This window comes from Daphnia pulex, chromosome 9 (assembly GCF_021134715.1).
Source record: "Daphnia pulex isolate KAP4 chromosome 9, ASM2113471v1".
In the NCBI taxonomy this organism is placed as follows: Eukaryota; Metazoa; Arthropoda; class Branchiopoda; order Diplostraca; family Daphniidae; genus Daphnia; species Daphnia pulex.
The window spans coordinates 6,888,379-6,913,541 of NC_060025.1; the positions used below are offsets into that span (position 1 = coordinate 6,888,379).

The window sequence follows — 25,163 nt, forward strand, 5'->3', positions numbered from 1 at the left end:
AGTGACGACGAGACGACTGTTGCAAAGGGTGTCCCTAAACTATGGACTTGGACAGTCCATTTTGGACTACTAAACTATGGACTTCGATCGAAAACTATGGACTTCACCAGATGGCGCTGCCTGTCCGAAACTATGGACTTAGGGACCTAAAATATGGACTTTAACCTGCAGAAACTATGGACTCCATCAGATGGCGTTATATCCGAAACACTGGACTTGGCGTCTAAAGTATGGACTTTAAATGTATAAACTTGGCTTAGATCCGAATATTTTCGCTTAAGTTTTAAACGGTTAAATGAATATATCTTTTAATTAAATTTAAGCAAACCACAAATTCATTCCGAATGGTGTATTGCGAATATTAATACACGATTTACAAGGTACATTTTAAACATTTCAAAAAAGGTTTTATTATTCTTGATTTGACATTTGAGAAAAGAAATAAAACAAAGTCATTTAACGTTTAAATGCAAGATGAGCAATACCAGAGCACTTTTTTCGACTTTTTTGCACTTGATGGCAGATTCGGGTATGTTCTCGCATTCCGGATGGAAATATTCTTTGCAAATGTTGCACTGTACCATAACGTGAAATTTTTTAGGAAGGAGTTTATGAAATCAAAAGTCGGGCATCCGACACACACAGAAGAGGGGAATGGAAATTTGTTTCTTTGGTCTCCAATTTGAACGCGTTCGGAGTCCTTCGGTTGGAAAAGGAATGATTGCGCCGTTGGAAATGCATTTCATTAGATGGGAGCGCATTTTTGACCCATCAAACCTCAATTCAGATGGATTAAATGAAAATGCCCAGGCTGTCGCAAATGCGATGGCATATAATCCGCAACTTCCGCTTTCTTTTTGGCTTTCGCATTACCCATTATACCCATTATGTTTATCCCTTTATTTTTTTAAGATATGGTAGTGGTTTTGTTAATAATGGAGCTATTGATCTTTTAGGTACACAGTATGAACACATTTCTCAAAAGAGGGAATTAATTTTAAATGTGCTGCAGAACCGCTTATGTCTCTAAAGACTGTTCTTGCCCTATACGTTGTTTTATATAAAAGCAAAAGTCAATTTAAAAAAAAATGAGATCTTAAGTATGAATCGAAGATATAAAAAGCATAGCTCATCATCTGATAGAAAGCTTAAACCTATTAATTAAGCAAAAAAGATATGTAGCTCATGCTTCTCTTGCAGTTGGTGCTTTACTTGGACAACCCGAATTTTCAATTTTATCTTTAGAACCGGGTAAACTTAGTGAGAGTAATGTGGATATAGGAGGAAGGAATATTAGTTAAATTCGCAAATAGAAGCTTAAAAATATATAAGAGATTTTGACTTTAATTAACACGGAAAAACATCTTGTATTTAAATCGTTTTATGGATCGGATAAAGCAAGACAGCGAATTAATAAAAAATAATACTTTAGAAGAAATTAACAAAACAATAGAATATTTTACAAAAATATATCCTACCGCCGACGGAATTCTACCAAGCAGTGTTCTGGCATTTGAATATTTGATACTATTATTATAATAAAAAACTATGAACCAAACAAATTTTGGCTTTAAAAAAGTAAGTGTCCCGCCAGCTCTAGAAAGCTCGTGGCTTCTTGTAGTTTATTGAACGGACGTTAAATATATAAAACACAAAAATAATAGAACGATTCGTAGGCCTAGTTTATGTTTTATGTTGAATTTGGATAAAGTCCATACTTTTCAGGAAAAGTCCATAGTTTAGTATGGCCATTGGTGGAGCGTTCAGGTTCTAAAATATGGACTTTGACAGGCAGCGCCATCTGGTGAAGTCCATAGTTTTCGATCGAAGTCCATAGTTTAGTAGTCCAAAATGGACTGTCCAAGTCCATAGTTTAGGGACACCCTGTTGCAAATACAAAACCTAGGCAGTACAACTGCAAGACAAAAATCCGGTTAATAATGTGCGATGATTATTATAGTCTCTGCAGTCTGCAGTGTGAGACATCGACATTGAGCTGGATTATTGTTATTACTGCCTTATTAAATTACCGTAGTGAGTTATATTGAACGTCATATGCTATTTGGATTTATTTTATGAATAAAAAATCACTACACCCCATACTTGACGTAGCTGAATTCTTCGTAGTTCTCCACACTGGTCCACAGGGGGAACTATGTCTAATTTGGAAAGAATCCAATCTATTCGTCTTTGAGTAGGCGATGCCCCAAGGCACTCGTCGTATAGTTACTACTTACTAGTTAGTATCGAATCTCGTCCTTAGTCTTTATATCGTATCGTATTTATCAGGTATTTATAAAAGTACTAAAAAAATAAACGTTAAAAATTTTATTTATCATAAGTAAGTAAATTTAGGAATTATAATAAATACTTCATAATACGATCGCAATTGTTTGCCAAAATATTGAATTCTACTTAATCACTTAATATAAATTATATTTTTTATTTGAAATCGACCCAAAATAGGCAGGATTAAAACAAAACACCAGTTACATTTCAAGAATGACATCAAGAGCAAAACCCTCCAAGAAAGAAACTTCAGGTGCCAATGAAGATTTTGAAGTTTTGGATGTAAGAGATATGGGAAAAGAGGCAGAAAGTTTGTTGCAATCTCTTCGCAAGTATGTTAGTGAAGGATCACATTCAAAACAACTAGCTATTGGTGGTGTCTCTGGATGGTATGTATTTGATCCTGTCTGAGTTACGCAGATTATATTTTTACAATATTATCACAGGGTCACTGGATACATGGCCATGAAAATAGGAAAGACTGTTGCAACTGCTGTAGGAGGTAGCCTGATTCTCCTTCAGATTGCTAACCACAAGGGTTACATTAACATCAACTGGTCCAAAGTTAATAAGGATTTAGAGGGTGCTACAAAAAAACTCGCACAACAGGGATCAGATCCTTCTATTCCCAAGATGCTTGACAAGGTATTATTTTTCATTTGTTGCTGCCTGCACCCTTCTTCTACATCTTGAATCATACAGCATGATAAGTCACACTTGTTTATATTATTGCAATTAGGTTCAGCATTTTGTTGTAGAAAATGGATACTTTTCCTGTGGTTTTTCTGGTGGCTTCCTCATAGGCCTAGCGTCTTAAATTCATTTAATCACCCATTCAATTTAGTTAAGATATTTCATTGTGGTAAGCTAAGCTGTATGAAGAATGGAGGAATGTAAATATGAAGTAACAACTGAAGAATTTTTTTTTTTCATTTACTGGGTTGAGACCATGTACATAGCTATTTTCTGCTTGCTTTTATCATCACACTCGAAGACAAAACATTTTTTTAAAGAATAAATCCTCAGTGGAGAATTTTTTTTTGTTTATTCTTTTCATATTTCACATAAGTTGATAGGCTGTGTCGTATTCATGATTTCATAGGCTGCCGACTATTTGGACGAACAAGCAGAAAAAGCTGGCCGAGTTCTCCGAAAGAGAACTGCAGGAACGCGCAGCTGGTACCATAAACTCATCGGCAAGAAAACATCGGATGGTTCCGAGGCCTTTTATATTGGTTTCATCGGAGGTTCTCTGGCTGGATTATTTATTGGAGTAATTTTTTAAGCGTTAATGATTGATGCATAGACCTTAAAGACTCCAGCACTTGTAGAAAGATGTATTCATGGACAAAAGTCAACAGACAAGAGAGAAATAAATCGCATAAGGCCATTCGGAGCAACATTTTAACAGTTTCTAATTGTAATAATTCTAGTACGACACTATTCTAATTGACACTTAAAAGGCCTTGGGGAAACTAGCATGTATCAAATAAATCGAAAAGTTCGCCCGTCACCAATACAATGAAGTTATACATAGTTAATAACGTTTCCTGTAACCCCCTCAACTTCACCTTGTTAAAACAAAACGATAAATCCGAGCTACCAGATAACGTCAAATCATAAATGAAGGCACTGAAATTTAAGACATTTCTTCAAGGCATGTGTTACACACAATTTGGACCGTTTAAATTACTCGAGGTCCGTGAAAGCCAAGAGTGGTGGTGCAAAGTTAACTGTCTGCATCAGAAAAAAAAATTTAATAATAATGGAGAACGAGCGAGAAGCGCAAGAAAAATCCAGTTTTAAGGCTAGTAATCATGGCCATACAGGGGGACGGGTCACCAAGACATTTTCAAATGATATATCTCCTGCTTCGTATTCGGTTTGCGAGTGGCTTGTCAAAAACATTTGGACAGGGTATGCAGAAAGAATCATTTGACGAGCACATTTACAGGTAATTCAAAGGCATTGAAAAGGAACACACAATTTTGACCGACACACGAGGGAATTCCCAGGCATCTTATTGCTTCACACGTTTTATAGGCACGTCAGTTTCTCTCAAGACGACGATACTGGAACGGGCGCGCGACCGGACCGGGATCTCATCTTTTTTTTTTTACACCTAGAACCATCTTCCCTAGAACAAGAACCTACAGTCATAGTTGCATATATGTTTTAAAAAGTGATGGTTTCGGAATCAAACGAAACAAATATCGAAAATCTTGTTAGCTCCTCCTTCCGTTTCCCAACAATAACTCTTAATACGTAAATGATAAGCTAGTACGACAATGCATAATACGCATTGTGAGCTAATCTTCCTCTAAAACGTTTGCACTTTCAGAACCGAATTGTTTTTGATTAACTCTACCGCTAGTCGTTAGCTCTACATATTCAAAATAATTGCCAATTTCTGAATATTCGTTAAGATGAATCCCATACTAAAGGTTAAGGCCAAAATGTAAAAGTTAGTTGATCACGCCCAATGCCAAACCAATAGATGCGTAAACTTCAAGACGTGTTGAAGAAAACCATCGACGATATTGGCATTCCATAGAAGATATTTATAAATTTGGGATTCAACCAAGACGAGCTGTTTCAGAGCCAAGTAAGGACGTTGTCGACTTTGTTTGAATTCAAAAGAACGTCATTCAGGATGTCCGTCGATAACTCTTCTCCCAACTGTTCAAAAATAATTGTTGTTTTAAATCGAAATGACATTGTGAAATGTATGTTCTTACATCCAAAGTAGGTACGAGATCGTCAGTAGTGTCCATATGAGCAGGTAGATCGCCAGCCTCTAATCCTCCATTCATGTCGTTCATGTCGTTCATATCGACAGTGCCAACAGAAGCAGGACCTAAACAACGTAAACAATCCGTTACTAAAAATGTGAACTCAACGATGTGAAACAATGAATAATATAGGAAAAATTAAACTAAAATAAAAATTTAAAAATTTAAATTAAGACTAATTTTAAAAATCAAAATTACAATCAAGCGTAGTGTCCATTGTGTCATCCATAGAGGCGAGGAAATCCTCGGGTGTGTGAGGTAAGCTATAACTGCCACCCATACCCAAACCAGAGTCGGCCGACTCTTGACGAGCATGAAAGTCGGTAGCCAATGACGAAGGTGGAGCTGTCGAAGACTGAGGGATATTTGTGGCCGCTCCGTTTCCTGTTCCATTGACGCAAGTATGGGGAACGGCGGCGGTAGCAGCAGCCGACGCTGCACTAAGAAAAGGATCCACCGTGTTGGAGCTAAGCTCGTTGGCCGCTGCACTGTTGCTACTCGATTGCGTATGAAGAGGATTCCGTCTCATGGCGAACTCCGGTTGCTGTTGGGAACCGGTGCTGTTTTCTTGCTGACGGACGCGAGTTTCTCGTTCCATCTGCAATGAATTCATCAATGGAAAACAAAGATCACACAACACCTTCACATGAACTAAAATACCATGGCTATAATTTCCTGTTGTCTCTGTCTTAAACGATCCTGCTCCTGCTGAAGTCTTTGCAATCGCAATTGTTGCTGGGCAGCCTGGGCAGGCGTCAAAGTTTGCTGTGAAGTTCCTATTAAATAAAAATAAAAACATCAAATTGAATGTTTACCGTCAGCACTTCTGAGATTTGTTTTCATAAAATAAGCCTCACCTGAAGCAGCTGGCTGCTGAGTAATCTGTTGTTGTTGCTGTAAGGCGGCAGCGCTCTGTGTTCCAGCGGCGTGTACCATGGGTGGCTTCTGCATGTGAATAGCTGATGATGGAACAAACAGAAACGAGACATTAGCGTGGCGAGCAAGTGGGGAAAAACAAATAAATACAAAATAATAAAAGAAGTTGCTATTACGAAGGCGAGGATCAAACCACGAAGTCTTTCTCGTGTGATGATCAATGAAATAGAGTTCTCCTTCCGGAGTAACTGCTTGTTCCCATCCATCCGGTAGAGGACCCAAAGCTTGGGTTAAAGCTTGCTGAGATGCCGCCAAGACAGCCGCTGCATTACTTCCTGTTAATTGAATGAAAGTTACATAACCGGAAAGCCAGGAATTTGTATTGTTTCACTTACCGGCAACTGGCGCCGTAACGGCACTGAGTAAAGGTGGAGCTACCATGTTTGGTGGAGGAGCCGGTGACAACGGCTGAATCTGTTGCTGCAGTAATTTTTTCCGTGGATCCTCCCATGTTGTTGTTTGAGTCAGGTGACTGTAAAGAAGAAAAAGAAAAAACACATCAGCAAGATGAAAATCGGTAGAATGTCTGACACGTAAATAACAAATTATTTGACAATGATAAACGGCAACGCTAAACACACGCGACTAGACACAATAGTCTAGGACAAACCTGACTGAAATTGTTCGGTACCATGTTGGAAAGACCTTGGATTTGTTTCACGCTAATAGAATCAGATAAAAGAGGGAGGGAGGGAAGGGGAATAATGTAAGCAACAACACACTCGGTCACATGGCCTTGGGAAGTAAAGAAGAGTAAAACGGAGAATACGGAAAACGTACTAAGGTGGGCAGACCGTCCCCGATCCTAACGTCGTTCAAGCTTGTTTCCGCCTCTCATGGGCAAACGCACCTAAATTTGCACGGACAAGGTCGCTTGTCGAAACCGGTAGCATTGCACAAAATGACAACTAGTTCTAAATCCTGGCGCCCAGAAATGAACCAACACATTCATTTTAATGCGGATTCATATTTTTTTTTTACCTGGACGAGCTTCATTTGTACGATTAAAAAAGCTTAAATAAACAAAAGAAACTCGTATTCCAGTTAAAAATGTTGATATTTTTCGAAGAGAATACTTTTTTTCATGAGGGATTTGGAGTTTCTAAGGATGAATTGAGAAGCCGTGGGAATTCCATCCATAAAAGGTTGAGTCGAGGGGGAGAGAGAAACCTGCTCCGTGTGCAGATTCTCCTTCCCAAAAATGGCGAGTCCAACCAAAGGCGGATGATAGGCGGTTCGCGTTGGCTCGGATCGAATCAACGAGCTCATGAATTAAAGAACGAAGATGGGCTTCACAAAAGGCTAGCATGGAACCCAAAGGACAGAAAAGCAACCCTCACGGAGAAAAAGAAAAGAACAAAAAAATTGGTCAAACAAGTGGATAGATAACGTACATACGGAGGAGAAAGTAGAGGAGAAGATGGAAAGGTCAGCCCATAGCCACAGGTAAGAATGGATCCAGGAAGAAGAAAATAGTTGGATAAAAGCTCGGAGACAGAGAAAACGGCTCCTCTCTTTCGCTGAGGGTCTCAATAGAGATGGCGGGAGGAGGGGGGACTCGTACCCAAGGTCACTATAAAAGAACAAGGTATTCAACAATAAGCAACCTAACCCACCAGCAGGAAACGTAGAGATCCCCCGTGCTTCGCTATGCATTCTCTCTCTCCTAAACACCACAGGCATTTGCCCCCGTCTCTTTCTTTACAGGTAAAAAGAAGAAGAAAAAAAAAATGGTAAAAGGTAGGAGGGCATTCCACAGACCTTTTTTCTTTTTACTTAAGGCCAGTATACATTCCATCGTGGTAAATTTGAGTTATTCAGTTGAGAAACTATGAGATCTCAACGGTTGTTCGACGAACCCTTAAAAATACGCGATTTGGCCAACCCCAACACACGTATCAGATGGCAAGAGAAAATATTCTAGTAGTCGGGCATGACTGTATGTAGTTATAATTTAATAAATAAGCAATCAGTTTTCGAGATGTGAGACGAATGAGGCGCCGTAAGTTGAGAAGGAGGGGTTGAAACGCAACAACCTCTAAAGAAAGCGTTTCTCGCTGTCGACAAGAGACTAAATCTTAAAATGGTTACCAGAGATGAAGTGGACCTAGCAACCATTCATTCAGAGCTAAACAAAACTTTTATCTTTCTCTACAAAAAAATATACATGCTACACACGAAAAAAGAGGTTTTTCTGACAGTAAAAACAAAATAGGATTCTGCAACTCACAATTTCATCGTATTTTCTCCCAAGAAAAAAGGTGTGGTTGCAGAACCCAATTTTCTTATGTCAAAAACTCCTAAGTGTGAAAGCAGCTTTACCCTACTGAGGGATGGTTGCTCCATAAAGGCACGGCCCGGTTCTATTTTTGCAGTTGAGATAGCTGCTCCAAACTGCGTCTCGACAGCGGCAAACTCCGACCCCTCCTCACGCTCTCAACTGTCCCGTTCAACCTGCGCATTTTGCTCAAATCGGCCACCCCTCAAGACTTTTTATGTAGTTCCTATTGCTTCTCCTCGCACTCTGAATCCGCCACCGTTTAATAATAGAACGCCATGACTTTCGGGTCCACATATCGCAAGCAGAATTAGCTAACCTACCCCGGCGCCTGTCCTTCACTTACGCCATCACTCAATGAACGCTGGCTGAGTAGTGCTTTTGCAAGGTCGCTTTCATCGAGGCTATATGCTATTATTCAATCGTGATGTACGACACAGTTTCAATTCGTGGGGACAGACGCAAAATATTTGCAACTTTACTATTTCACTAAACTTTGAGCTTGTAACTGAGGACTAGATCTAACTTAAGAAGTAAATAAATGAAAAGAAAGATTACTTTAAAAAGTAGACTTGTCCTTGAGGTGTCTTGGCTTGTTCCCATCCTTCAGGAAGTGGGAAGTGATCGAGAGTTAAGTCACAACTCTGTTGCTTTAAGTGCTGATGTACTGGTCGTTGTTGACCAGCTGCCAAAGTCTGTTGGAGTGAGGCTGGAGAGCTGTGTGCTCTCGAATGGTGAATATTGGCTGATGGTGAAGGGTTCAAAGCAAAATGCCCAGAATCTGTGCTGTTTTCTCTGCTGTGTGAATTAGATGCCACAGAAGGAGACTTTGATCCAGTTGGAGGTGGTTTGAAGAAAGAATCTGGCAGATTTCGCAACCGAAATGGCAGCTGCAATGGTCTGTGGGCATCAGGCTTCAGTACGCTGTCAAACAAGGCTTGTAATTCGGAATCAGAATCGCCACGAATGTGTACGATTTGATTCCGTTCTTTGTGCTCGACCACTTCGGGATTTTTTGACATTTTAATGATACCAGAACTTTCAAGCAGTCGAGCAGATAGGATAGGTAAGGGAATTACAATATGCTAAACAAAGAAAGACAACAACTAAGATCATAAAAAATGAAAAAGGTTAACTCAATAATCAGCCGACACACCCTTCCACACAAAAGACAGTCTGGCGAGTAACTGATGCACCTCATCTATGCAACTAGGCAAAAGCCGGAAGGTGGCAGGCTGGCATATCAATTTTTTCAATAACAAACTCGGACGCCATCTTCCGACTATAATTCATTTTACCTGATACTTGTTTTTTCTTTTTTTTTACAATAATTTTACATGATCTAGTGTTTCAAATGCTTTTTTTTTATACAAAAAGCAAATTTCCACAATTGAATGCAATACGAATGAAAATTATTATCGAATTACTAGTAAATAGAGAAGCAATGAACCTTTTCTTCATTAAATAATTTAGCTGGAAGTTATCGCAGCAAACTGTTTTTAACGTCGGTCATAGCAATAATCTTACACAATTTATGGTTTTCACGAATGACTATGTTTTCTTGTTAATTTGCAAACAAGACGGATAAGGTTTGTATGTGTATTATGCTTTTGAATTTCTCAAATGGTCAAGGATTGAAAACATGCATAGGGATGGAAAAACACGAACCCCGATGTGAAATTGTAGAAGAACATGTAAGAGAAATACAATCAACCTGTCCAATCAATCTCTCCTTTTTTCCACAAAACTAAAAGCGAGAGAAGAGATAAACGAACTTGCATCTACCATCACGCACCATCAGAATCGTACGACAACTTCTTTTCAGATTTTTCAAAGCAAACATTTAAACCGAGAACTTCCAGTAAAATGAGTACAGCGATCAATGATACCATTCAACAACTGGCACCTTGCGGATGGACTCTACGTCAACTCCAAAACGGCGCGTAGGATAGTTTTTTATATCCCGCAAAAAGGAAGAAAAATAAAATAAAATAAAATAGAAAAATGTCGCATTTGTTTTGCTATCGCTTAATTCATTCTTAATAGCTTAATTCATTCCGCAGTGTGCACGCCAGCTTTTGATCCCTTATCTTTAAAAGCTTACTTTCCCGATCAATTTAATCAATGAAATGAGCTTTGAGGTACTTCATCATGCCGAATGTACGAAATCTCTTAACGCCTATAAATTGTAAAAAAAATAAAACTCGTTAGAAATCACAGATTTTGAACTAGAACGGAAATGGCTTTACCAAAAACTTTCTGTAATTGTTCGTCACAAACCGCAAACTGTTTGTTCTTGGGATCCTAGACAAAATTTTGAATAAAACATATCAGTTATTGGTTCAATGAATTATTTGACATGAAACTTACATATAGGTTTCTTTCCTTGATTATAGACCACATTTTTTTTACAACTTCCGGACGAGGCATGGACTCGGTTCCCATAATATCTGACAACTCAGGACTAAGTTTAACAGCTTTTACTCCTCCCTTTGGTGTTCTTGCTTTAGCAGTCGTAGAACCTTCTCCTTTCTTGGCTGGGGTTCCTCTTTTCTTTTTGGAGGCTTTTTTCCAGTCTTCATCGGAGTCATCGGGATCCGAACTATCAGCACGCTTCTTCTTACCGCCGACAGCCCCCCTTCCAGCACTACGACCTCTTTTTTTCCCAGGAGACTTCTTTCCTGGACTGTACGACTCATCACTACCTCCATCCTATATTTTACAAGAAATATTAAAATTTTGCGTCAATTCATATTTGGTTTTACTCTCTAACTTACGCTACTTTCGGAGTTTTCTTCGTCAAACTCTTCGTATTCACTGCCAGACTCTTGTTGACGTTTCTTAGGCGTTACTTTTTTAGGAGCAGTATCACTTTCTTCGCTGTCCTCGTCCTTGATTAAAAATGGAGAAAAAAAATGTAAGAGATTAACTTCTTTCCAAATTCTTCTAATAATACCACTGGGACGGGTTTAGATTGAGGCTTTCTTCCACGGGGTGTCGGTGCTTTTTTGGGGGGTGGTGCTGGGGCAACGTCCGATCCCGATTCTTCCTCAGATTCTTCAGATTCCTATATCAAATTGAAAGTTTATGTTTTGATTTCTACGTAATCGAATAAATCAGGCAATTAAATAATAATCGTACCGCTGACTTCCCCTCCGAATCACTAGATTTGGTGATTGGGGCTTTGGATTTCTTTTCTTCAGCAATTGATCGAGCAGGTCGCGCTTTTGTTTTTGCTTCCTAGAATATCACATAACAAAACTGGAAATTAGTTGCAGTTATTTAAAAAGAAAAATTTACATTCTTTTTTCAGGTTATCAGTTTCTAAAGAACATTTCTTCATCACTTACAGGGCTTTCCGATGGTGCTTTCCGGGCAGGCTGGCGCCTTTCTTGTTGTCTTGCTGGTCTTTTTTTAGGAGAAACTTCTTCTTTATCAGGTATGTACTCATCTTCATCTTCATCATCTTCCTCTTCTTCTTCATCATCATCTCCTTCACTTTCTGAGTTTTCATCCTCTTCATCCACAGCTTTTGAAAAACATGAAAATAAGAAAAATGAAAATATGTGCACAAATTAATTTCTTACATTGGTCCAGTTTTGCAGGTTTCTTCTTCTTTGCTGCAGGCTCTTTATTAGATTCCTCTTTGGCATCTTCTCGTTTACTTTTAGGGGATGTGTCATCTTCTATATGGGGTTTCTTTTCTACTGCCTCCATGACCATTTCATCAATTTCCTTTTTCCTGTGAAATCATAAAATTCATTTGTGGTAAAAATAATGAATATTTTACTCATCTACAAATATGCCTAATAAGACATACTAGTTTTAACATGAATATGTTTGAGTAATAAAATAAGGAAAAAGCAAGCATGCCTAATGTCTCCATACCTGTCACTGAGGTCGAATTTTAGTTTTTCCTCCAACTGTTGCCGAACTTTTTTAGAAGACAGTGTGTCTAAATCAGCCCCTTCAAGGATGCCTATAAAACACATGACATGATAAAACAAGAATACAAAACATTCAATAAATAGCGATGATGCTGATGCTAAGTCACCAGCGTGCCGGCTTTCAAAGATTTGAGGTCTTTTGATAAATAATATGAAAAAAAGGATAGTTACCATCAATTTCTTTTCTTAAGTCTTCTTTACTTATATCAGCCATGCTCATTAGAAAGCCTTAAGAGAAAACTAAACAAACTATGTAAAATTCACAGAGAGTCAAAGTCTCAACAAGAACTTTTGTTCGTACAGTATAGGTACCCTAACATCCAAGCGTTACAACAATTGACCGGAGCGCTCTCATGCGGGGTTTTCTGAAACAGTTTTTTTTTTCTTTATGAAATTGAAGTCCGAAATTTCAAATCTTTTTCAAATAAACATGTAAAGTTTTATTTAAAATATTTTCGCGTTGTTTAGTTAATATAAAACAAGACAACATATGACGTATGACAACCGCCATGAGAACAATTCTTTTTATTTAATTTAAAATTTTTACAAGTTGGTCCACAGATAAAGTTAGACTAGAAACTTGTCCTCAACGCCTCTGGACGTAAGTATCAGTACTAAATATTCGAAATGACAAATCCAAAAAGCGCACTTCTTATCAATGAGTGTTTTGTCTCGTTTTCTCTGTTCTCAGCTTGTTCACAGTTTCACACAAATGATCAATCATGGATTCATAAATGATTTTATCACAATATTTAATGCGTGCTAAAATTACAGTCAAATTTTTAAAATATTACGATGGCTTGTGTGTCGAATTAAACTAAAAATATTAGGCTATGCGTCAAAAATAAATTATCGATATATGTGTTGATCGATATACATATCATTTAGCTTAAGTGCTACGGGGTACTCTTCCCGCTTTATTTTTGTCAGACTTTCAGTTTTGTGCATCCTTCGAATTGTGCCTCGCGCCTAGCGTCGCCAGTTTCCCTCCGGGACTTTGGGGTTTAATTTAAATGAGGGAGTGTGCATAATAAATTTTGGGGGGTTAGGGGTAAGGTTATATATATAGGTTAAGTATTTTTTCGCGCAATGTAGGGTGATTGCTCGGCGCTTATTATAGACATCATTTTGGGGTGTAACTGTAATCCAGGAGCACGCCTAACTTTTTTTTTTGTTCGGTTACCTTTTGACCAGTTTAACAACTTGTATCATTTGGATCCCTATCATGTTGGAATGGAAGCCATTTAATGCAACTTTAAAGCCGGAATATCTAGGCAACAAATTTTGTTTTTTAATGAAGAGAGGGCAGAATTTTTTTCAACTCGCTTCAACTCACTTATAGATTAGCGAAGTGTGATTTATGGATCAACTTAGTTGAGTAGCCTAGTGAATTTTTCCACGAATAACCAATTCCATTCGTCATCATTTTTCTACAATCATTTCTCATGACCAAAATGTTAAGCTGTATGTACCGCTTTTCTATTCGAAACTCGGTGTCGTTGGATAGCTGTCACAAGCAGGGGTATGGAGAGAAATCGAACAAAGTTTTTATATATCAAACCGCGATTGGTTGTATTAAATTCCAACTCTTAACACGTAGTTATACAATGCCAGGAATGAGGGAGCAACGCAAATTAAGTAAAGCCATGATTTTAAGAAAATAAGACTAGTTTTATCATATGAATGCCCTCATTTCAGTTCGCAAAAACGCTGAAATAAGAACAATTGAGAGAAACTGAGTTTGTGTTTTATAACAGTAATTGACACGTTTAATCGCCTTTCTCCAGCGAAAAGCATTTTCATCATTCTCCAATGGCGGCATTTCTTCTTCGGCTTCTTCGGCTTCCTCACCACCAGCAGGGACATCATCTTCATCGATACACAAACCCAATTTGATCATGCGGTAGATGCGAGATCAGAAGCATGGACGGCTAGCTCTTCCAGGGAAAAACCAGATGACAGCAGAGGTTTCAAACAGCAACATGAAGAAATCCTTGACGGCTTTATCGTTTTTGTCAGCCTCTGCTTTGACGCGCAGGGCTTCGACGATGGGATGGTCGGAGTTGATTTCCAAGTGCTTCTTGGCGGCCATGTAATCCATGGTGAAGGTATCCCTCAAAGCCTGAGCCTTCATGATACGCTCCATGTTGGCTGTCCAGCCGTACTGGGAGGTGACGAACTGACGATAATCTGGGAGACTCGACCAACGGTTGGAAATAACGACCATCCCGACTTTCTTGTCCGTTTCTTGTGGCAAAAATAAAAGGATTTCAATATGGAACATAGAAAAGTGTCATGAAACTGAAATACCCGATGATGGAGAACATGTAGACTAGGATGAGAGCCAAAACGGCAGTGAGAACGATGGACCTGCCGTTTCGCGTCACTGAGCGGATTACGTTGAGCAGCGTCTCCTCGCGGTAGACGACGTCAAACAAAAGGACGGAGAAGAAGAACGGATGGGTGCTGAGTCCGAGGAAGCAAAAGATGAGGTAAACGACGTGGTAGACAATCTCCGTGTCCGTGCAGATTTGTCTGACGCTCCGCTGAAATGTCCCGGCGTTGCCCATGATGCTCAGAAAATGGACGCCCTTCAACACTACCGTGTCGGTGCCAAGGAGCATCACTGTGGGTTAAGGGCCGGCTGAGCAAATAAGCCGGAGGATGACTGTCATGACGAGAGTCCTAATACCCGACGGTTTGGTTAACGTGATGGCCACAGCGGCGGATAGGAGGATGACGGCCCAGATGAGACCTGAATTAATAAAGGGAAAAGATCGTTGAAAAGATGGAAATGGGAGTCACTGTTTAAAGGTGTGCAGACCTGACAGGTGAGTGCGAGGATCAGGAGCCGGTCCGTCAGTGTCAAACGGGTAAAAGAAGGCGACAATCAGGTTGATAATGACGGCCAAATTGAAGAGGATTTGACTCCAGATGGACATGTGCGAGCTGTCCCAAAAGAGGAACGGCTGTCTGCGCAATTTCTTCTACCATTTCATCTCGTCAAACATGTCGTCGACTCCTTCGAAAAAGGCGGCCACTTTCGATCCCTGGTCGTCGCGCTCCGCCGTGTGGAAGACGCACACTTTCGTGTCGTTGATCAAATACTCGCACATTTCCGCTCCGGAATGGGGAAGACAATCTGCTCCATCGTCCGGTCGTGACGGACAATTTATTTCGATTTGCGCCGTGTGATTGGCGTAGTACTGCAGGGCCGCATCACCGCTGACTCCGTCCACTGGCGGCGGTTTCATCAGGGCGGCCAATTCTTTGTTGTGCTGCGCCAACTGGTGTCACAAAATGTAAATGTTGTGGCCAACTGGCGACTTCTTTCGGATTGGCCGCCTCTTCTCCACCGACCAACTTTTGGTGATAGGCTTTGCAGGCGACGTCCACCAATTGGCGAGGATTCATGTTGTACAGGATCCTTTCCACGTTCTCGCTGTCGCCACGACTCTCCATGACGGCCAGCAACAACTTGGAGGCGTTGTTTTTCAACTCCAAAACAAGATCCATTCTCCGTTGTCCTAAATAATTGATCAAATAATTATTAGAATCAAATTAATGAAAGGAAATTGTTACCTAATGGATTGATGTCGGTAAGAAGAAGAGCCGTGATGATGTCCAGTCCATTCGACTCGTGAGTGGCGATGCAGTTTTGGTTTTCGTGACAAGGTCCTTGGCAATATTCCGTCAATGTTTCCAGGGTTTGGTTGATGAGGGCGACGTTGTGCTCATTAATGTAGAGGCCGAGCAGACCCAGTTCGCCCGTCGTCGATCCGCAAATGCAGTCGAGGAACATGAGTGTCGTCTGACACTAAATTGTAACTTTTTTTGTTGGACTGGGCCCGCAAAAAGTTCTGCAGGTCTCGATTGTGATTCTCACACAGCAACTGCAGGAAGCGGAAGACGGGCAGCATTACCAGAACCTTAGCCGACAACTTGGACTCCATGTCCGAATCAGTTGCCGTAGTTAACTATAAGGGCGAATTCAATTTATTTTTTACAAGAATTTTAATAAAATCACGAATTCAAGTTTTGTTGTACCGATTTGGGTTGTTGTTGTTGTCTCACCAAGTTCTCCAGCGTCAAGTTGACACTACTCAACGTCGTTGTAGTGGTAGTCGAATCATCCAACCTGGAGCTGTTCCACGAGTCACTGTAAGGATCCATGCGCTCCCCTACAGTGACGTTACCGTTTGAAGCTCTTGTGGACATCATGCGTTGATGTTTCATCTTCATGTCGTACGGGAAATGATCCTTCATTTCATGGGAATGGTCCTTGAGCTTGTTGTTACCCGCCGAGGCCATTTCGATCGTGTTGACCGACATGGTGGACTTGATTTCCGCTTGCGACTCTCTGACTTTGTCGTGGAACACCTTGAAGAAGATGGCGCTCGTCTCGGCCGACTGCAATTTCGTGTAGAGACTCCGCTGGATGACGGGGTTGCCGCCTTCCAGCAGAGCGATGCCCAACTGGACCGCTTCCATGAAAACGTTGGGCAACAACGACGACTTCATGACCAATTCGGCCACCAAATCAGAGATGCCTTCTCGGTCCAGGTACACTTGCACCTCGGGCAAACACATTTCACCTCGCGACAGGAGACGTCCTCCAGGTCCGTGGGTTGTCAGCGATGACGATTGTCCCACACAAACTCCAACACCAGTACCACCAGATAATGTTGAATGAATTCCAGCACCAGAGATTCCGCTTCCGCCATAGAGCTCGGTCTTTTTAGAACTATGAGAGGCTGGTTTGGCAAAGTAGCGAACTAAAAGATTCTTTCTCAATGCGTCTCCCTGGTAATAATTGATTCATTAAGGTAAATTTATTGCCTCAAATTTTAATAGAATGATTACCTTTTCGCCATTGTGAACATCGAAATTCATCATCTGACGTAAGGTGTTGAGAACTTGGATGCAAAGTTTTTCCTCCTTGTCCTCCAGCAATCGTTCGGTGTGTTTAATCAATCTTCAATAAAAATAAATTCCAAGTAAGATCAATGGTTAACATAAATACAAGTCAAATTTACCTGCGAATGAATCCGCCATTGTCACACTTTTTCTGTGCTTCCGTGCCAGGCTGGAAAAGGTATTCCGGTCGGTAAAGGACATCGACGATAACGGAAGACTTGGCTTGAACCAAAGAATGCAGTTGAGCCTCTAACAAGACGACAATGTCTTACAGGCCATCAATAATTGTCCGATCAAAGCGGACGCTCAACTGTGACTGCGAAGATTCCCGACTGAAGACGCTACGATCGAAATATTTTGCTGGCCTTGCTGGCCCCCAAGTGTAGGGCTGGTTTGTTGAAGAGCGAAGTCCAAGATGTCCTTTATGATTTTGCAGAGACCCTCGAATTTGGCCTTGTCGCTCTCGCGTTTCTTGGTTTCTCCATCATCTTCGGGGAGTTCCAGACCCTCCTTGGTGACGGAGACGAGCTGCTTGCCATCGTATTCCTTGAGCTGCTGGACGACGTACTCATCAATGGGCTCAGTCATGAAGATGACCTCCAATCCGCGCTTCTTGCCACGCTCGACGAATGAGGAGTTGCTGACTTGTTCTCTGTTGTCACCAGTGATGTAGTAGATGTGTTTCTGGTTCTCCTTCATGCGGGAAACGTATTCCTTGAAGGAAACCTGGTTTTCTCCAGAGGCGGAAGTGTGGAAACGGATGAGGTCAGCGATCTTCTTGCGTAGGTAGAATCTTCATGGACTCCCAACTTCAGGTTCTTGCTGAATTGTTCGTAAAACTTTCTTGTCGTTCTCATGCTTCTTTTCCTCCTCCTCAGCCTCATCGTCGCTCACTTTCTTGTCGCGCTACTTCTCAACCAATAGCTTGATTGGGTAGCAAATGAACTGTGAGTTCTTCTTGACAACCTCCTTGACTTTCTTCTCCTCCAGGTAATCCATCGGATAATCCTGTCAATAATGAAAAAAAAAATACAGGCATGAGCATATTGGAAATTATGCCAATGAAGACAAAGAACATACCTTCAAGTGGAGGATAATCTTGGTTCCTCTACCCATGGGTTCTCTGTGATCAGGCTTGATGGTGAAAGAACCACCAGCTGACGATTCCCAAACATACTGCTCATCATCATTGTGCTTGGAATGAACTGTCACCTTGTCGGCAACCAGGTAAGCAGAGTAGGAACCCACACTAAACTGACCAATCATGGAGATGTCAGCTCCGGCAGAGAGGGCTTCCATGAAAGCTTTAGTTCCAGACTTGGCAATAGTACCCAAGTTGTTAACCAAATCAGCCTTGATCATGCCGATACCACTAAAGAGAAACAGAACAGTCAAATTCGTGTTCAAATAGGAGGAACTAAATTTCTCAACTTACGTATCCATGAGAGTGAGTCAGCATTCTTGTTGGGGACAATCTTGATTTTAAGGTCCTTACCGCTGTCCAACTTGCTTGGGTCAGTCAGGGATTCATAACGGATCTTGACTAGGGCATTTGAGGAGTTGGAGATCGACTATAGAAGGTGTTGATAATCAAGCTCATAAGCTGAGCAATCTTGGCCTGGGATGTGAAAGTCTCAGCTTCGTCTTCCATTTGAACTTCTCCAGGCATCTAAAAAGGAAAAGGAAAATATTTCAGTAAGAAATGTTTGTCAATTGTGGTAGATCACACTCAAAAATAGAAATTCTACATATATCTATGGACTTGAGGCATATCAAAAAATGTGTAAATAACCAATTTGTTTGTCTAAACCAGTACAGTAGTAAAACTTACTTTGCTTTAAAACGTAAACAAACAAACCGGACGCTTTTCTGTTCACGTTTGGTGGGGATCTACATGTATACAAGGCCGCCGGGCAGTCGTAAAAATTGCCACCAAATTCGCTTCTTGTTAGGCCTGCAAACTATAGCTTTTGGGTTGACACACATCAAGCCGGGAAAGTGAGCCCGTTCGACTTTGAATCGCTGTGTAAAAAATACAGCTATTAGTATATCTTCATGTGATCCATTTTGAAGACCTTTCTTTGTTTAATCTCTTTCATACAAAAATTTTCGTGATTTGTAAGACATTTACGTAAATTTTGTGTTAATGTTTAGTGGCGTTTTGAATTTTGCAGTTTGAATTGCAGCGGTGGCGTTTCGAAACTGAGCCCCGTTTGACTTAGAATCGCTGTTTTAAAAAATAAATCTATTATATCTTCGTAAAATGTGATCCATTTTAAAGAGATTTCTTTGTTTAATCAAATGCCTACAAAAATTTGCGTGATTGTTGTCACAATTACGTAAATTTAAGTGTCTAATTACTGCAATTGAATTTTGCAGTTTGAATTGCAGCGGTGGCGTGTCAAAACTGAGCCTCCTTCGACTGTGACTAGAATCCCTACGGGAAATTATGTTTTTTTATACCAAATAATTGACTTTGTGGTGAATTTTCTGGGTTAGTTGTTTGTAAAAGTGCACAAGAATGAACTCTGCTAATAAGGTTGCCGATATATTTGGAGCTGCAGGATTAGGTAAAATACACATGGTGTATGTAGGTAATTGTTGAATGAGTGATTTCAGCCATTATTTTTCTTAGCTTTCAGTACGTTGGGGAAATTGACCATGCAGCTACATTCCTCAGAAAATGCCAATGCTGGGTAAATAATTTAAAGTAATTTACTTTTGTAACACTGTTGTATTTTTAATTTTTTCTTATACAGGTCAAAATGGAGTGAAGATGAAATTGAAATGTTGAGAAGTTCCATTAAGCGCTTTGGAGAAGATCTTGAAAAGATTTCTGAACATATTAAAGACAAGACAGTGTAAGTTGATTGCAAAAATCATATGTCAGTGTTCAAATTTCAAATTTTATTTGCTTCTATTTATTAGGACACAAATTCATGGTAGTTTGAAGAAAAAAACTTTTGAGGCAGCAGGTATTCCTTTGTCCAAAGTCATCAGCCAACCAGTTGTTCAACCAAGTCCACTCCAGAATATTAATTCAAGTCCTCAGCAAGCAGTTGTAGTTGTTCAACAACAGCCCCAAATGATTAATAACAAGTCAACAGCTGAAGTGACATTGAACATGTTAAATGCCTCTGAAAATGAAGTTGATGTTGAAGGGTTAAATTTTGAAGGAGCAAATGAAGTTGTCACATCTTGAAACTTTCTGATAAATTAATACACAGCATAAAAATGAAATGAATTGTATTTTCGAATTTTCTTGCAAACATAATATTACAAATTATTTCAATTATAATTAATCATCTTCCCGATCGACATCTTTCTTTTTCTTTTTTTTCTTGGCAGACTCCTCCTAAATAGAAATATGTTCACATTACTAATGCATACCAAATTACTCGGCGAATAATATTTGCAGTATGTTTTCATTTAGGTAATTTTCGTCAGAAATATTCCGTTCACTACTTTCATTAAATAATCACGACACCTTTGTTTAAAAAAAAAATTAATTGACAAGTTTAATTTACCTTGATTGTTGATGTGTCCACTGCAATTGAAAGGTCTTCATTTTCAGCTGTTTTATCTTTCTTCTTCTTTTTCTTCTCTTTGGTTTCAGGAACCGATTCTACGGTGGCATCAAGAATGCTTTCATTACCCTGCGGCTCCTGAAAATCATCCATAAATGATTAAGACATCATTATTTCACAAGAGTATAAACACTTACCCGGTCTTTGTCCTTTTTCTTCTTCTTCTTCTCCTTGGTTTCCGTCATGGATTCTGACAACGGATCAGCAACGGCGCTCGTTTCACTTAACTTTCTTTTTCGTGCCTCAGCATCTTCAGTTGGTTCAACCTTTTCTTTTTTAACGCTACAGAAAAATATAATATTATTGAAAAATTTGATACAAATACTGCGTTGAATTACATACTTTAGGTCTACATAAGATGTCAACCAATCTTTAGGTGTCTTGTCATTAGGTTTGCCAAACTTATCCAAGAGTCCCTGTTTCACCATACCCTTCTTGACGGAAGCCTAAAATTAAACAAATACATACATATACATACAAGTAACGCCAATGTAAACTATATCAATTTTTACTTTAGGTCCAAGTCCCCATTTCCTGGGATAAGTGTCACGCTCCATGACAACACGTTTAATTTTGGCAACAATACCATGGTCACATGAAGCCATGGTTGTTGTCGTCATCAAAGCAATGGCGAGAGCCACTGCTTCTCCTTTGGTTGTTACTATAACAATCTCTTCATTTAGTTCGATACCATTTTCGTACCGCAATACACCAGGCAACATGATTTTAGCTCCATAGCAAACGGCATTAACCTGTTATATATTTTTTTAACACATTATTATAAAGAATATTATAGATAAATATTAACACACTTACAGCACTGTCTTTCATGATTATTCGCTTGTGAGACATCATCAATGCCTCTAATGGACGAATAACCCGCCGCAGATATGTTTCGTCCTTATGATTATCATGTAACCACTGCGCATCGATTACATCGTGCATAGTCATTAACCCTTCTTTTTCACTTTGGATACCTTATAAAAAATAAAATCTTCATCTTAAGAACACACACAAAAAGAAACTTCCTGGCTTACCAGAACGAACTCTTCTGAGTTCCGCCATCTGAGCTCCTACGCCTAGCACCAAACCGAGATGGACACAGTGGGTACGAACGTAAGTTCCGGCTTCACAGCTAACCCAATAGATACCCATTTGTCTCTCGGCATCGTACTCGTAAAATTTACTCTCGTAAATGGTTCGCACACGAAGTTGTCGCTTAACAGCCGAGATCAGTGGTGGACGCTGAAACAAAGCTCCAGTCAACTTCTCAAGAGCTCGAGGAATCTTAATAAATAAAAAAAATATATACAAAATTAGTATTTATAAAGATCAAGTTTCTAACTTAAAAAATTAACAGAATTCAGTTAAATGCTTCATTATCTTTAATTATCTTCAGTCATTTCAGTCCACTACTTTCGATAAATTAATCATTAGCATCTTTAGCATAAGGCTTTCAACTAGAAGGGTCAAGAAACTACCTGATTGTTATCTTCAACTGCAGAATGAAGCTTAAATATGGCAACATACTCTTTGCCAGCTCCCTGCTGAGATTTGACCAGCCTTGTAGCACGATCAATGCAAACAATCAAACACCCTGTATAATATTCAATTAGTAAAGTCCATGGGATTTTCTGAGTGCTATCAACATACCTGTAACTTTAGGGTCCAATGTTCCTGAATGACCCGTCTTTTCACATCTTAGAATCCTCTTAATCCAGGCAACTACTTCGTGAGAGCTTGGGTTAGATGGCTTGTCAAGATTAATAAAACCGCCATGAATATAATCTTTAATTGGCCTCTTCAATGGTGAACAACCACTTGGAAGAGGTGTATAATGATTTGTCCTTGTGTTTAACTTGTCAAAATTCTGAAAAAAAAAGATGATTTAGAAAATGTTCACATTTCTTAATAAATAACAAGGGAAAAATTAATATCTATAAAGATCAAGTTTCAAACTAGAAAAATTTTAAGAATTTAGTTTTAAATGCTTCATTATCTTTGAGTGTCTTCAGTCTTTTCAGTCCACTACTTTCGATAAATTAATCATTAGCATTCTTAGCATAATGCTTGTATAGATAGATACTAAAATAAATTATTTTGAGAACATCTACATTTAATTTAATATTTAACAACATACCTTTAGTAACAGCGGCCATTGTGAACAGTCCAATTTTGCTACTGGTTTTTCTGATGGCTCCAACACAAAGTCTGAATCTCCTTGAATATCTCCCAAGGACTTTCTTGACTTCTTTCCACTTTGTTTCTCTCCTAGGACTTCTGAAACACAGGAATGCTAACATTAACCGACACGTGTTACCAACATTAATCCGTAGATCACAGAATTAACCAAATTAATGTAAATTTCGAATCATACTATTTGTGCAGCAAACTACAATGCATCTTTTCCATGTGAAAACACATAATCGATCCCTATAACTAGCTTGTAAAATTTATATTATGTGATGGCGCTTACCAGATGAATGCATCGTGCTTCACACGTGGTTCGAAGTCCTGTCTTTGATCTAATGTGTTGAAAAACCTCTGCTACAAAAAAAGAAACCAATGAGCGGAAGTGTTGAGCGTTGCCATTTGATTTTTGATTCTTATTTTTGGAAAAAAATTAATCACGAAGTCACTTTTTCTGCTATGACATGTATTTCCAATATTTTACTTGATTTTAAAATTCAATGGTTCAAATTATCTCTTTATTACCATTACATTAGAAGTTACAATAACTATAACATCTTTCTCCCGTGGGCCGTGGCGCTTTGGCTTTGGGAAGGGTACTCTAGTGTGTGGCGCCAAAACCTCTTGAAGGTCACCTGGTGGCAACTGGTGGCAATTTTTCGCTACTCTATAGTGTGGGTACTGTTTAGTGTTTTCACCATCTAAAATTTGTACAACATTTCTGGACATACTGCTTGTTTCTTTCTTTAGTCTTTCTACTACATGCTGCAAATTGGTGTATAAATTAAGTGAACAATTTGACTGTAACACTCCGATTTCGTAAACTATTTACAAATGGCCCTTAATAACAATAAATTTGATGCGTAAGTTTTCAAATTTTATACATGTTTTAATAGAATTTGCGTTTACTTTGTTGCTTTTCGACAGGTTGAACAACAGCGAAGACAGTGATGACGACGAAACTTCATTCAGTGAAGAAAGAAAGAAAAAGGATTTAATTTTGGTGAGATATTAACTGCATAATACACAAAAAATTATTGTAATATCTATTAACTCTATGTTAATGATGTGATAATTGCGATAGACGAATTTATGTGCTCACTTACCCATTTTTTCCTACTAATTTAAAGGTTAATTTTTTTCAGCAACCCATTCAAGTTCCTCGAGAAGAACATCCACTCCAGTACACATGAAAATGATATTACTTTTATTAGTACATGTTAATTATAGAAATACCATTTGTTTTTAGATACACATACTGTTTGTGGTTTAGTCGGAGAGCTCCTGGAAAACATGCAGCACCCCAAAGCTTTGATCAGAATCTAAGAATGGTTGGACGTTTTGCTTCTGTAGAACAGTTTTGGTCATACTATTGCCATCTGGTCAGGCCTTGTGAACTCTCTGGTCACAGTGACTTTCATTTATTTAAAGATGGAATCAAACCAATGTGGGAGGTTGTATTATTAAATAATAATAAGGGTGGTGAAGTGTTTATTAACCTACTTTTTTTTCCCAACAGGATGATGCCAATCGTTGTGGTGGTAAATGGATTGTGCGTCTTCGAAAAGGTTTAGCCTCACGTTGTTGGGAGAACTTAATATTAGCTATGTTAGGCGAACAATTTATGGTAGGCGACGAAATATGTGGAGCTGTCGTCTCAATTCGATTTGCTGTAAGAAAAATGTTTTTTGTGTTAAAAATCATATAATTTATATAAATATATATATTTTAGGAGGATATTATTTCGGTATGGAATCGAATTGCAAGTGATCAGGCTACTACCAACCGAATTCGAGATACACTTCGTCGAGTCTTAAACCTTCCACCGAACACAATACTTGAATACAAAAACCACACGGATTCTCTAAAGTACGGAATGGTGGTCTCGCCATTCAAATGAGAATTCATAATCTTTTTCTCTTTCTTTCCTCTACCTCTTCTCCCTTCAAATCTCCAGGGACAATTCCAGTTTTCGGAATACCGATGTCTTTGTCCGATAAAGACACAATATTTTACATCTCAAGCGGAATATAAATAAGTTGAAAGTTGACCTGGTCACGGTGTTCATTACCGATACTGTTATTTCTAGCTTTATAAAAGTTTGATTCAAATGTGTCTAACATTCTTCGTTGAATAATCTCTAAATACGAGTTTATTCAATACTTTTATGGAAGAACCAACTTAAGCGTCAAATGTTGTAATGATTACTTATTAGCTTTACACTGTA

The 25,163-nt window shown here is 39.2% G+C and overlaps 8 protein-coding genes and 1 long non-coding RNA gene across 19 annotated transcripts; 3 read left to right on the top strand and 6 right to left on the bottom strand.

Moving 5' to 3' along the window:
• Window positions 1–1,562: 1,562 nt before the first annotated feature.
• Window positions 1,563–1,886, bottom strand: LOC124202601. Its single transcript, XR_006878252.1, has 2 exons — window positions 1,719–1,886; window positions 1,563–1,614 (listed from the first exon to the last, which is right to left on the bottom strand). It is a non-coding gene; the product is annotated as an uncharacterized LOC124202601 (long non-coding RNA).
• A 16-nt stretch (window positions 1,887–1,902) lies between these two features.
• LOC124202599 (FUN14 domain-containing protein 1A-like) lies at window positions 1,903–3,691 on the top strand. 4 transcript variants are annotated; one of them, XM_046598958.1, is made up of 4 exons: window positions 1,903–2,289; window positions 2,467–2,678; window positions 2,736–2,934; window positions 3,029–3,691. In XM_046598958.1, exons 2-4 carry the CDS (start codon window positions 2,503–2,505, stop codon window positions 3,104–3,106), a joined length of 453 nt encoding a protein of 150 aa, XP_046454914.1. In that variant the 5' UTR covers window positions 1,903–2,289; window positions 2,467–2,502; the 3' UTR covers window positions 3,107–3,691. The 4 variants fall into 4 exon arrangements, with proteins under 4 accessions (XP_046454914.1, XP_046454912.1, XP_046454913.1 ...); XM_046598956.1 differs by having other exon boundaries at window positions 1,986–2,289; window positions 3,392–3,691; XM_046598957.1 differs by having other exon boundaries at window positions 2,185–2,341; window positions 3,392–3,691.
• Window positions 3,612–9,519, bottom strand: LOC124202594 (transcriptional coactivator YAP1-A-like). 4 transcript variants are annotated; one of them, XM_046598947.1, is made up of 8 exons: window positions 8,854–9,519; window positions 6,353–6,489; window positions 6,134–6,292; window positions 5,939–6,040; window positions 5,742–5,857; window positions 5,280–5,679; window positions 5,028–5,146; window positions 3,612–4,968 (listed from the first exon to the last, which is right to left on the bottom strand). In XM_046598947.1, the coding sequence occupies exons 1-8, from the start codon at window positions 9,315–9,317 to the stop codon at window positions 4,885–4,887; spliced, it is 1,581 nt and encodes a 526-aa protein (XP_046454903.1). In that variant the 5' UTR covers window positions 9,318–9,519; the 3' UTR covers window positions 3,612–4,884. The 4 variants fall into 4 exon arrangements, with proteins under 4 accessions (XP_046454903.1, XP_046454904.1, XP_046454905.1 ...); XM_046598948.1 differs by having other exon boundaries at window positions 5,757–5,857; window positions 8,854–9,492; XM_046598949.1 differs by lacking the exon at window positions 8,854–9,519 and adding an exon at window positions 8,340–8,754.
• Window positions 9,520–9,880: 361 nt separating this feature from the next.
• Window positions 9,881–12,603, bottom strand: LOC124202597 (nucleolar protein dao-5-like). Its single transcript, XM_046598953.1, has 10 exons — window positions 12,414–12,603; window positions 12,184–12,274; window positions 11,883–12,037; window positions 11,646–11,824; window positions 11,437–11,535; window positions 11,252–11,362; window positions 11,073–11,186; window positions 10,666–11,007; window positions 10,545–10,599; window positions 9,881–10,474 (listed from the first exon to the last, which is right to left on the bottom strand). Exons 1-10 carry the CDS (start codon window positions 12,460–12,462, stop codon window positions 10,413–10,415), a joined length of 1,257 nt encoding a protein of 418 aa, XP_046454909.1. The 5' UTR covers window positions 12,463–12,603; the 3' UTR covers window positions 9,881–10,412.
• Window positions 12,604–13,095: 492 nt separating this feature from the next.
• LOC124202600 (chromatin complexes subunit BAP18-like) lies at window positions 13,096–20,399 on the top strand. The gene is made up of 5 exons (XM_046598960.1): window positions 13,096–13,197; window positions 19,606–19,729; window positions 19,795–19,855; window positions 19,919–20,020; window positions 20,088–20,399. Exons 2-5 carry the CDS (start codon window positions 19,681–19,683, stop codon window positions 20,359–20,361), a joined length of 486 nt encoding a protein of 161 aa, XP_046454916.1. The 5' UTR covers window positions 13,096–13,197; window positions 19,606–19,680; the 3' UTR covers window positions 20,362–20,399.
• On the bottom strand, window positions 13,788–19,084 carry LOC124202598 (inositol 1,4,5-trisphosphate receptor-like). Of its 2 annotated transcripts, XM_046598954.1 has the most exons (10): window positions 18,991–19,084; window positions 18,595–18,828; window positions 18,240–18,531; window positions 17,279–18,167; window positions 17,106–17,217; window positions 16,290–17,045; window positions 15,825–16,219; window positions 15,067–15,769; window positions 14,553–14,997; window positions 13,788–14,489 (listed from the first exon to the last, which is right to left on the bottom strand). In XM_046598954.1, the coding sequence occupies exons 5-7, from the start codon at window positions 17,136–17,138 to the stop codon at window positions 15,980–15,982; spliced, it is 1,029 nt and encodes a 342-aa protein (XP_046454910.1). In that variant the 5' UTR covers window positions 17,139–17,217; window positions 17,279–18,167; window positions 18,240–18,531; window positions 18,595–18,828; window positions 18,991–19,084; the 3' UTR covers window positions 13,788–14,489; window positions 14,553–14,997; window positions 15,067–15,769; window positions 15,825–15,979. The 2 variants fall into 2 exon arrangements, with proteins under 2 accessions (XP_046454910.1, XP_046454911.1); XM_046598955.1 differs by lacking the exons at window positions 18,240–18,531; window positions 18,595–18,828; window positions 18,991–19,084 and having other exon boundaries at window positions 16,317–17,045; window positions 17,279–17,470.
• On the bottom strand, window positions 17,275–18,602 carry LOC124201661 (heat shock protein 83-like). The gene is made up of 5 exons (XM_046597823.1): window positions 18,595–18,602; window positions 18,240–18,531; window positions 18,070–18,167; window positions 17,471–17,952; window positions 17,275–17,408 (listed from the first exon to the last, which is right to left on the bottom strand). The coding sequence occupies exons 1-5, from the start codon at window positions 18,600–18,602 to the stop codon at window positions 17,275–17,277; spliced, it is 1,014 nt and encodes a 337-aa protein (XP_046453779.1).
• Window positions 20,389–23,311, bottom strand: LOC124202596 (H/ACA ribonucleoprotein complex subunit 4-like). Of its 3 annotated transcripts, none has more exons than XM_046598950.1 (11): window positions 23,223–23,311; window positions 22,887–23,026; window positions 22,400–22,616; window positions 22,228–22,343; window positions 21,784–22,033; window positions 21,563–21,723; window positions 21,259–21,498; window positions 21,089–21,192; window positions 20,884–21,028; window positions 20,687–20,824; window positions 20,389–20,514 (listed from the first exon to the last, which is right to left on the bottom strand). In XM_046598950.1, the coding sequence occupies exons 1-11, from the start codon at window positions 23,233–23,235 to the stop codon at window positions 20,458–20,460; spliced, it is 1,581 nt and encodes a 526-aa protein (XP_046454906.1). In that variant the 5' UTR covers window positions 23,236–23,311; the 3' UTR covers window positions 20,389–20,457. The 3 variants fall into 3 exon arrangements, with proteins under 3 accessions (XP_046454906.1, XP_046454908.1, XP_046454907.1); XM_046598952.1 differs by having other exon boundaries at window positions 20,389–20,620; XM_046598951.1 differs by having other exon boundaries at window positions 22,887–23,023; window positions 23,223–23,303.
• A 283-nt stretch (window positions 23,312–23,594) lies between these two features.
• LOC124202603 (eukaryotic translation initiation factor 4E type 2-like) lies at window positions 23,595–24,986 on the top strand. Of its 2 annotated transcripts, none has more exons than XM_046598962.1 (7): window positions 23,595–23,799; window positions 23,864–23,939; window positions 24,067–24,119; window positions 24,186–24,390; window positions 24,456–24,608; window positions 24,669–24,805; window positions 24,894–24,986. In XM_046598962.1, exons 1-7 carry the CDS (start codon window positions 23,771–23,773, stop codon window positions 24,934–24,936), a joined length of 696 nt encoding a protein of 231 aa, XP_046454918.1. In that variant the 5' UTR covers window positions 23,595–23,770; the 3' UTR covers window positions 24,937–24,986. The 2 variants fall into 2 exon arrangements, with proteins under 2 accessions (XP_046454918.1, XP_046454919.1); XM_046598963.1 differs by having other exon boundaries at window positions 23,596–23,799; window positions 24,082–24,119.
• Window positions 24,987–25,163: the final 177 nt, after the last annotated feature.

Excerpts from the sequence above, each read along its gene's own strand:
- LOC124202599 (XM_046598956.1), top strand. The coding sequence starts at position 2,503 with ATGACATCAAGAGCAAAACCCTCCAAGAAAGAAACTTCAGGTGCCAAT. Across the intron at positions 2,679-2,735 it reads ATTGGTGGTGTCTCTGGATG|GGTCACTGGATACATGGCCA; the intron begins GTATGTATTTGA and ends ATATTATCACAG. Across the intron at positions 2,935-3,391 it reads TTCCCAAGATGCTTGACAAG|GCTGCCGACTATTTGGACGA; the intron begins GTATTATTTTTC and ends ATGATTTCATAG.
- LOC124202594 (XM_046598946.1), bottom strand. The coding sequence starts at position 9,317 with ATGTCAAAAAATCCCGAAGTGGTCGAGCACAAAGAACGGAATCAAATC. Across the intron at positions 6,293-6,352 it reads CGTTACGGCGCCAGTTGCCG|GAAGTAATGCAGCGGCTGTC; the intron begins GTAAGTGAAACA and ends TTCAATTAACAG. Across the intron at positions 5,147-5,279 it reads AATGGACACTACGCTTGATT|GTCCTGCTTCTGTTGGCACT; the intron begins GTAATTTTGATT and ends TACGTTGTTTAG.
- LOC124202597 (XM_046598953.1), bottom strand. The coding sequence starts at position 12,462 with ATGAGCATGGCTGATATAAGTAAAGAAGACTTAAGAAAAGAAATTGAT. Across the intron at positions 11,187-11,251 it reads AATCTAAACCCGTCCCAGTG|GACGAGGACAGCGAAGAAAG; the intron begins GTATTATTAGAA and ends TTTTTAATCAAG. Across the intron at positions 10,475-10,544 it reads ACAATTACAGAAAGTTTTTG|GCGTTAAGAGATTTCGTACA; the intron begins GTAAAGCCATTT and ends TACAATTTATAG.
- LOC124202598 (XM_046598954.1), bottom strand. The coding sequence starts at position 17,138 with ATGATGAATTTCGATGTTCACAATGGCGAAAAG. Across the intron at positions 17,046-17,105 it reads ATGTTCACAATGGCGAAAAG|GGAGACGCATTGAGAAAGAA; the intron begins GTAATCATTCTA and ends AATTATTACCAG. Across the intron at positions 16,220-16,289 it reads AACAACAACAACCCAAATCG|TTAACTACGGCAACTGATTC; the intron begins GTACAACAAAAC and ends TCGCCCTTATAG.
- LOC124201661 (XM_046597823.1), bottom strand. Across the intron at positions 17,953-18,069 it reads ATCAAGCTATTGGTTGAGAA|ATTCTACCTACGCAAGAAGA; the intron begins GTAGCGCGACAA and ends GAGTCCATGAAG. Across the intron at positions 17,409-17,470 it reads CGGGAATCTTCGCAGTCACA|AGGCTCAACTGCATTCTTTG; the intron begins GTTGAGCGTCCG and ends TCGTCTTGTTAG.
- LOC124202600 (XM_046598960.1), top strand. The coding sequence starts at position 19,681 with ATGAACTCTGCTAATAAGGTTGCCGATATATTTGGAGCTGCAGGATTA. Across the intron at positions 19,730-19,794 it reads ATTTGGAGCTGCAGGATTAG|CTTTCAGTACGTTGGGGAAA; the intron begins GTAAAATACACA and ends TATTTTTCTTAG. Across the intron at positions 20,021-20,087 it reads CATATTAAAGACAAGACAGT|GACACAAATTCATGGTAGTT; the intron begins GTAAGTTGATTG and ends TCTATTTATTAG.
- LOC124202596 (XM_046598950.1), bottom strand. Across the intron at positions 22,344-22,399 it reads ATTGGACCCTAAAGTTACAG|GGTGTTTGATTGTTTGCATT; the intron begins GTATGTTGATAG and ends AATATTATACAG. Across the intron at positions 21,193-21,258 it reads AATGGGGACTTGGACCTAAA|GCTTCCGTCAAGAAGGGTAT; the intron begins GTAAAAATTGAT and ends GTTTAATTTTAG.
- LOC124202603 (XM_046598962.1), top strand. The coding sequence starts at position 23,771 with ATGGCCCTTAATAACAATAAATTTGATGC. Across the intron at positions 23,940-24,066 it reads AGAAAAAGGATTTAATTTTG|GTTAATTTTTTTCAGCAACC; the intron begins GTGAGATATTAA and ends ACTAATTTAAAG. Across the intron at positions 24,806-24,893 it reads AACCACACGGATTCTCTAAA|GGACAATTCCAGTTTTCGGA; the intron begins GTACGGAATGGT and ends TCAAATCTCCAG.